We start from the raw sequence: 8,331 nt of genomic DNA on the forward strand, positions 1-8,331 counted from the left end.
CAGTAGCTCTATTTTTCATATTCATACCAGTCTTACTTACCGTAATAACCCTCTGCCACCTTACGTGCACTGAACCCACGTTTGTCTTGCAGGGAAACATTATAAACGCTTGAAAGAGGATTAGGAATAAACCTATTGCCAACTTCAGTTAAGTCTCCTGTCTGGTTTGAGGCGTTATGCACAGCCAGCGTTTGACATCCTTAGCCTTATGCAGCTTTATTTCATCAGGCTCTCACATTGAAGCAAGTAACAAATGAGTCAAATCAGTTTGTGAAAGATGTTGTCTGGTCCAGTGCTTTTTGAAGCAAGTGAAAATACTGTGTGTATCATATTGTCATATTTAAAAAAAAAGCGTAGGTATATGACCTATCCATTGAAATAGTTGTTATTGACATTAACGTCGATAGTAATATAGGTAAGGCCTTCTATACGATACTTAAATACCGGACAGCTCACAATGTATGGATTCTCTGTCCAACCATAACATATATTTGCCATGTTATTGTGGTTGGAATATACATTTTTGAACACAAAATGTCAGATTATTGTGGAACTGCTTCAAAATATATAATATATAATTTTTCAAACATGCAATTTATGACATTTTACAAATAAACACACATAGACATATTGTATTCAGTCTTTATTAAAACAATATTATCACTGTACCAGGTTGACCTGACCAAACAACCAACACCTTGGTTTTACTGCCAAACAAGAAACTTAACCGGCTAAGGATCTTGCTGTCCAGAGTAAAATACAACATAAAGGTGTGAAATAAATAACTTTCAACATATCACAAACTTTTGCGTGGAATTTTCCAGCATTCTGTGTCTGACAAATTATCTGACATACAGGTGTCCAGCACAAATAGAAATATATAATTCTCATTTTATCACACCATAAGCCTGCTTAACTGTAACAGATTGACTCTGTCCCGCATGTCTCTGTTTATTCAATCGGTCGCATATTGCATTGTCTCATTTTCTGTGTCAGTATTTTGTTTACTGTGAAGATTTATCTTGTTGTGAGCCTTGCGCCCAGACAAATTCATATAACAAAGCCTTGAATCTGAACTGAATAAAAAGCCCCATCAGGTAACAGCTTCACACCACATGATCAGCAGTTGAGAAGAGTAACGGCTTCACACCACATGATCAGCAGTTGAGAACAGTAACGGCTTCACACCACATGATCAGCAGTTGAGAATGGAGTTTGTTCTTAGGATGCGCATGACTTTCCTTGAGTTGTAGCTGTACTCGAACCGCACGTGTTCATGGAAGAAATACAAGTATCCTGGAAAGAGAACAGAATGGGCTAATTACTAGACAATCAATCAATCAATCAATCAATCAATCAATCAATCAATCAATCAATCAATCAGTCAGTCAATACATTACTAGACAATAGGTACTGTACAGTCGTACTGTTGAAAAAAATCCTACTTTTGTGTGTTTATGGATATTTGAGACTGGGAGATTTTGTTTTACCGTAGTGATAAACGGCTGCGTCCACTTCCTCGCCCATTCCAGGAAAATCTGTCTCAATGGATCTTGGGTAGCCGCTGTCCATGGTGGCGGTGTTCTCATCATAGCTATAGGTAATAAGTGCAAGTATGGATGAGCAAGACTCTTTTCACAGCAGCCATTTTTACACGTCAAAGCAGGATAAACACAAACCCATAACATTAATGATGGTTCCATTCCCATTTAGGTGTTCCAGTGCCAGGGCCCTCATTACTGTTATTGGTCACACCTGTATTTACCCTGCTTTGACACTCAAAATGGCTGCTGTGAAAAGGGTCTACATAGAAATGCTATTGGCAAGAATGACTCAAGTAGTAAGTAAATGATAAGGAACAGTTGCTCTCTAACCGCCAAATAAGCTCATCAGATGATGGTCAATTAATTCCACCTGTTAAATCCTCTTCAGCTATGATGTCACGAGGCAGACCACATGACCTTTAAGATTGAACTATTCTGTCATGTGTTGTACTGTGAGTGCATCTCCTCAACACGTACCTCCAATACTCCTCCTCAGCGAAGAAGAGTGTTTTCCCCGTGTCTCTGATGTGCACAGCTGCATCGACCTCCCTCACCGTCTTGGGAAAGCCCAGTTTGTGTATGTACTTCGGGTAGCCCTCCACAAGGTCGTAGCCATTCAGGGCCCACATTCGGATCCCTGTTGAAAGAGTTCGATGGCAAAATCAGACATATAGGCTACTAACTGACGAAGAACAAAAGGATAGCTGGCATGCATCTTTCCAGCAAAATGGATATATTGTAGAGGATGTCGTTCCTAAAGCGCTCTACACACCTTAATGCAACGAAAGAAAAACGTTGTACATACATGTACATGTATGTGTTCAACTGAGAGAGAGGGAGAGGGAAACGGAGAGAAATAAATGAAATATCAAATGCTGAATGGTATCTATAGTCTACTGTCTGTCGTCTGCTTTGCACTGAGTATGCTGTCACAGCATGACTGTCAATATGTGCTGTGTGAAACGGCAACTTGTCGAGACACCACGACAAACTCCTGTATGTTTATCCCACTTGATGAACCTCTTCTAAAGCCACCTATTTCTGAAGAAAATGGTTAAAACGACATACCCAAACTAAAATGCTTACTGTGGCTGAACCGCTAGGGTCACAGACAACTGCCTGACCTTTTCTGAAAGGTAAGACTTTGAAGTTTCTGTTACAAGTGTCAGAATGACTCTATGTGTTGCTGGCCCTGAGTCACACTAGCTCAAACACAGTGGTTGATTCTCGCCTAGAATAAAAAACACTTTTAGAGTGTAAACAGTTACCTGTGGTTGTTGTATTTATGGCTAGAAACCCAATGGAGACATAGCCACAGGCCTTACCACATTCCAACTCAAAGAAGATGAAAAAATACCAAAACATGAGTATTTGGCAGTGGTTTTTGTAGGGAGATACCTAGGCGGTTTTCCAAAAAGCCATTTGAAAAAGCCATTTGAAAAAGCCAAATAATCTGAAATGTTGTCTTTGTCTTTGTACAAAGACGGCTATAACTTCTGCTGTGTTGATTTGATCCGAAGAAGGAAGACATGGTTCAATGCGCAATATTCAGAAGATTAATTTGGTATGTAGCATGAACAGCATTGTTCAGAATTAACCACCTAATTCATCACGTTAATGACAGATGAACAGCAAAAAAAACAGAAACGTAACGCCCGTGTTACGGTGCCATTGTGGCTGTGATTGAAGAGCAACCCACCACTAAATATGAAGACTAGATCCTTCTCGGGGTTCTCGTATGCTGCGTCCACCTTGTTGGGGATCGAGGGCCAGGTGGACTTGATCAGCGTCTGCTCAGGCTCAGGCATCTGCGGGTGGATACGCCAGTAGAACCTGCAACAAGGTGTGACGTTTTCACAAATGCATAGTGAAGAAGACAGAAGATGACAAACCATTCTACAATAATGTAAATTTCATCAATGATACATGTGTTATACTGTACATTACGATAGGATACAATAATAGTCCGGGCAGGACGAAACTCCATTAAGAGAGCCCACAGTGTATTTCCACATAGCACCTTTCACACTGTGCATTAACTCTGGGTTAACTTTTAGCCCAGGTTAGTTTCACACACACACACACACACACACACACACACACACACACACACACACACACACACACACACACACACACACACACACACACACACACACACACACACACACACACACAGACACACACACACACACACTATAAAACCAGAGTTTGTCTGTTAAACCAGAGACAATGGGATTCCCTGCACTTCTTATCCCAGGCTTTGTATGAATGGCAGTGAGACAACTGCAAAACTTGAACTTCAATACCCATAAATCACTGCACATGAGTATGCTCACGTGTACATCCATACATTAGCTTCCACACTGTACCTGTCTTTGAAGATGACAGTTTCCCCTCGGAGCTCTGTGACGGCATCGAAACTCAACATGGGGTCACACTTGTTTGGGGCGTCGGGCTTTGGCTTCACTTTCCTGTGGTTTGGGTTGGGGCCTGCGGACGGGACATTTGACACGCTGTGATATTTATTTGTGTGATATTTCCATCACAAAACAATGACAAACAGTGTTTCGGTCATCTCTATGGAATGAGTCAGAGTAAGAATGCTGCTCACTGTGTATGCGCGCACACACAAACACACACACACACACACACACACACACACACACACATGCACGCACACACATGCACGCACACACATGCACGCACACACATGCACGCACGCACTCACGCACGCACACACACACACACACACACACACACACACACACACACACACACACACACACACACACACACACACACACAGGCACGCACACGCACACACACACACACACACACACTTGCCACATATCAATGTGCATATTTTACATTTCTTTGTCATTCCCTGTAAACTAAAGCATTGTGCTAATCCTATTTTTTTAAGCATTTTCTACATACTTGATTTGACTTTGAGTCTTATCTATATTTTCATTGTGTAAATGGAGAGGGATCCTGTGGCTGCTCACCATAGAGGGACTGAATGCCTTCAATGTCGTCTTCAGCCAGTGGGTAACCTCGAGCATAAGAGTAGATGGGGAACATCAGGGCGCCCGGGTCTGAGGAGTGGGACAAACCGAGGGCGTGGCCAAACTCATGCGTCGCCACTAGAAACAGGTTGTACGCTGTAGGGAAAACAAGAACACCAGTCAAAAATATTGTTAATATCAACCTCACTGATTACATCCTTTTCCCCTAAAGCAGTGGGTCTCAAACCTGTTTGCCTTCAGTACCCCCTCTCCCTGATTTCTGAATCCAAGTACCCCCTTTACACGACTACAACATTTTGCTTAGAAAACTGCAAGAGAAAACTATAGCATATGATGCAATGAATGAATGATACCATCTTTTGAAGAATATAACATTACAAAATAAAAAATGGAGGGGAAAGAGTTGCAATTATTGCCTCCTGAGAAGATTTATTTATTTCTCAATTTATTTTCCTGATTTATTCTTACACTTTTCCATTTTCCCCTTTTCTCACAAGTACCACCTGTAGTACCTCCACGTACCCCTTTGGGTACGCGTGCCCCAGTTTGGGAAGCACTGCCCTAAAGGATGCCCCTAAACTTTAGGGACATTATTACAACGGTCCGACTGTTCTCACATGAGGCAAGACTTACCGCTTGAGTCTTTGGACCAGTGTTCATCCTCGTCAAAGTGTGTGTCTCCTCCGAGGTCCTTGCCAGGCGGATAGGCGTGGGCCAGCAGTCCATCAGGACCATCAAAAGGGTTGAAGTCTCCATGCTCTGGAGAATACAGGAGCCATGACAAGCTGGAGGCATTTCCAATACAGAGAGCTGAATGCACTGACTAGACCATACTTTTTCACGTCAAGGACTCCTATCTGACACAAATTAGTTCACGAACCCCCATCTGATAAGATTTTTGCCTTTAGATGTTTTATTAGAGAAAGTGTATGAAATGTAGTCATACATTTTGTCTTTGTGTTATTTATGGATGGAATTCTAGTGAAAATAAATGATTACCCTTTTTGCTGGCGACCCCCTGGAACCCCCTCGAGGACGCATGGGGTTCTGCGTACTCTACTTTGAGAACCATCACATTTGACCCACCAAGGGTCATTATATTTGTTATGTAACTTTTTCTATTCATTTTGCTCATGGTTCACTGGACCAATGCAATGCAACACACTGGTTAGTCTCAACCACTTCTGTTCTCTGTATAACTGCAATGTATGCTAAACGTACTGCTCCAACACATAGAGCTTATAAACAGCATATGAGTGTGCTTTGTGTGAGTATGTATGCTGAAACTACTGAGCACCATCACCAAGACACATTATTGTACTGTACATGTATTGTACTTGACTGAGTCCATCTACCCTTTCTCCACATGAGAACCATATCACACCCCTCTGAATAACAAGTAGATGTTACGATATTTCAAAATGTCATTGTCAACAGTGAGTGGCTCCCCTAAGGTACACACTAAATGTATAAAATATTAGGGACGGCTTCCTGGTATTGAATTAGAGCCCCATCAGATGTGTCAAAGTATAAAAATCCTTCCTTCTATGCTTCTCTTGATCTCCTCCTTTGTGATAGGTCGAGATTTAGTAAGGGAAATCAGTAAGGGATTCCCCTCACCAGTGTACATGAAAAGATATGTTCTTGATATTTCGTACATGCAGCTATATCAGACAGAATTCATGCTAAAGCTTTATTGTACCTTTGCTTCCGAAGCCTATCATAATGTCGGCGTTGCCCACGTACAGTTTCTTGAAGGTCAGAGGGGTGACCCCGGCCCAGATGTTCAACGCGTTGCGGATGGCTCTGTCCACATCAGCTCTCTTCAGGTCTGGTGTATAATTCACTATCCTGGAACATCAGGGGATAGAAGACATGTCACTGCCAGGGAAAGCCAATGAATGACTGATGATGGCGTTTCGATGTATGAACGACAATGGAATTCATTTGCAGGTATTTCTTTTCGCCACATTGATATTGATATGTTTGACATTACATGCATTCACGTGTATTAGGTTGATACACACCTGAAGGTGACGTTGTTCTTTGGCCATTTGAGGTCTCTGGGGAAGTGGTTGTATTCCCCAATATCCGGGACACCGCATCTGGCCAACTTCATCACATCCAAAGTGTTTTCATCCAGATTCCCCGTCACCTTCAGAGGCGGAAAGAGTATTTAAATATTTTTACAAAAGTAGCTATTTTATTTTATTTTATTTTATTTTATTTTATTTTATTTTATTTTATTTTATTTTATTTTATTTTATTTTATTTTATTTTTATTATGATAATTATGATTATTATGAGTATTATGATTATAATGATGATGATGATGATGATGATGATGATGATGATTATTTAACAGTAGCCTACAGTAGGCTACTTGTTTAGAAAGTTACTCAAGTAAAAGTGTGTTAAAAAAAGATAAGCTAGACGTTAAGATTTTGCCCCTTCCCCAAAAAACTCAAATTAAATGTACAGTCTTATAATCACAGGTATTCACACTAAAAAAACAGAGAGGACTGCAAGAGTTGAAGAGTAGCCTACTGTGGATCTGTATCTACACCATAAGTACAGGGGACTGACCAGCGCTTGACGGGTAAGGGAGTTTGATGTTGAAAGAACCTAAACCTCCAGTGACAACACACACATATTGTGTTTAAGTGCATTACAAGAGAGAAGTTGACGCCACGACGCACAGCTCATTGTGCACTCACCACTGTTTTCTCTATGAATATAACTTGATCAAGCAAAAATTAGAATAGCGTCCTGAAAATACTTGTGTATCTGAAAGGCTCAATCTCAGTAAGTAGCCTACAGTAGTTGTAATTAGTTACTACACCTTCAGGTTGAAGAAACTCTGCATCTCCTTGACCTTGGTCCGCATCCCATCTGAAGACTTTTGGGTTCCAAGGAGACCAGCTGGAAGGTCATAGAACCGCCGAAGGTATTTCTGTATATAGAGAGAACTCAAGCTTATCAACTGGATTGAATGACATATGGTAGTGATGAAAAAAGAGAGCGAGGGGAAAACATATTGGACTGGTGGAACCATTCTCAGACTATGAGCAGTTAGAATATGTATATTTTTCTTAGCTTATGATAGAGGTAAGGTCACTCAGCTAATTCAGTTTTACAAGATTAAGTAAGTTGAGCCTAGAAGTATTGATGCTTTTGATGCGTATTTCAATTTAATAAAAAGTCATAAATAGAGACCTCAGAATCTTACCTCTGCTAACAGCCAGTTGTCTGTGTCCCCTGTCGGCAGAGGCAGAGCCAGGGAGTGAGCCGCCATCAGTAGGAGCAGTAAAGCTGTCATTGCTGTTGTCTTGTCTGTGTGTCGTCCAAGTGCCAGCAGCCACTGATGGGGTCGAGGAGCTGTGAGGGGTATTTATAGTGTCTGCAGGTCCATGTTTTTTTTCTCAGGGTCCCAGTGATTCATGTAAAAGCACCTAGCCACTTCCTCCATGGTCAATGCAAAAAAGTGCTTGTAGCTCTGAAACTAGAGTGCATGTGGTTTGAGTGGACTGCTTTGAACCCACCTCAAATGCTATGATATGGCTTTTTTTTTGCCAGATGGTCAAGATTTAAGCAGTTTCTCAATAAGTTCATTAGATCTCATGTATATATGGCAGCATGTTTGACTGTTCGATGGACTTGAAAGCATTTTTAACAAAGGAGAATACAGAGAATTTGGAGATTCTGATCGTATGTGGCAATTGATTCAGAGGGTATGTTAAACGCAGGATGTCCTGTCG

The 8,331-nt window shown here is 41.2% G+C and overlaps 1 protein-coding gene across 1 annotated transcript; it reads right to left on the minus strand.

Annotated features, from left to right (window-relative positions):
- Window positions 1-628: 628 nt before the first annotated feature.
- Window positions 629-7,921, minus strand: mmp13b (matrix metallopeptidase 13b). Its single transcript, XM_083636435.1, has 11 exons — window positions 7,803-7,921; window positions 7,416-7,526; window positions 6,601-6,728; window positions 6,276-6,424; window positions 5,207-5,332; window positions 4,553-4,708; window positions 3,917-4,037; window positions 3,244-3,377; window positions 2,022-2,181; window positions 1,491-1,594; window positions 629-1,296 (listed from the first exon to the last, which is right to left on the minus strand). Exons 1-11 carry the CDS (start codon window positions 7,890-7,892, stop codon window positions 1,196-1,198), a joined length of 1,380 nt encoding a protein of 459 aa, XP_083492561.1. The 5' UTR covers window positions 7,893-7,921; the 3' UTR covers window positions 629-1,195.
- Between the last annotated feature and the right edge of the window lie 410 nt (window positions 7,922-8,331).

This window comes from Poromitra crassiceps, assembly GCF_964638095.1.
Source record: "Poromitra crassiceps genome assembly, chromosome: 5".
NCBI lineage: Eukaryota > Metazoa > Chordata > Actinopteri > Beryciformes > Melamphaidae > Poromitra > Poromitra crassiceps.

Bases quoted from the DNA above. Each gene is read 5' to 3' on its own strand.
- mmp13b (XM_083636435.1), bottom strand. From the start codon at position 7,892: ATGACAGCTTTACTGCTCCTACTGATGGCGGCTCACTCCCTGGCTCTG. The intron at 3,378-3,916 runs GTACAGTGTGGA...ACCTTGTTGCAG, and splicing joins ACTGTCATCTTCAAAGACAG to GTTCTACTGGCGTATCCACC. The intron at 1,297-1,490 runs GTAAAACAAAAT...TTCTCTTTCCAG, and splicing joins CGCAGCCGTTTATCACTACG to GATACTTGTATTTCTTCCAT.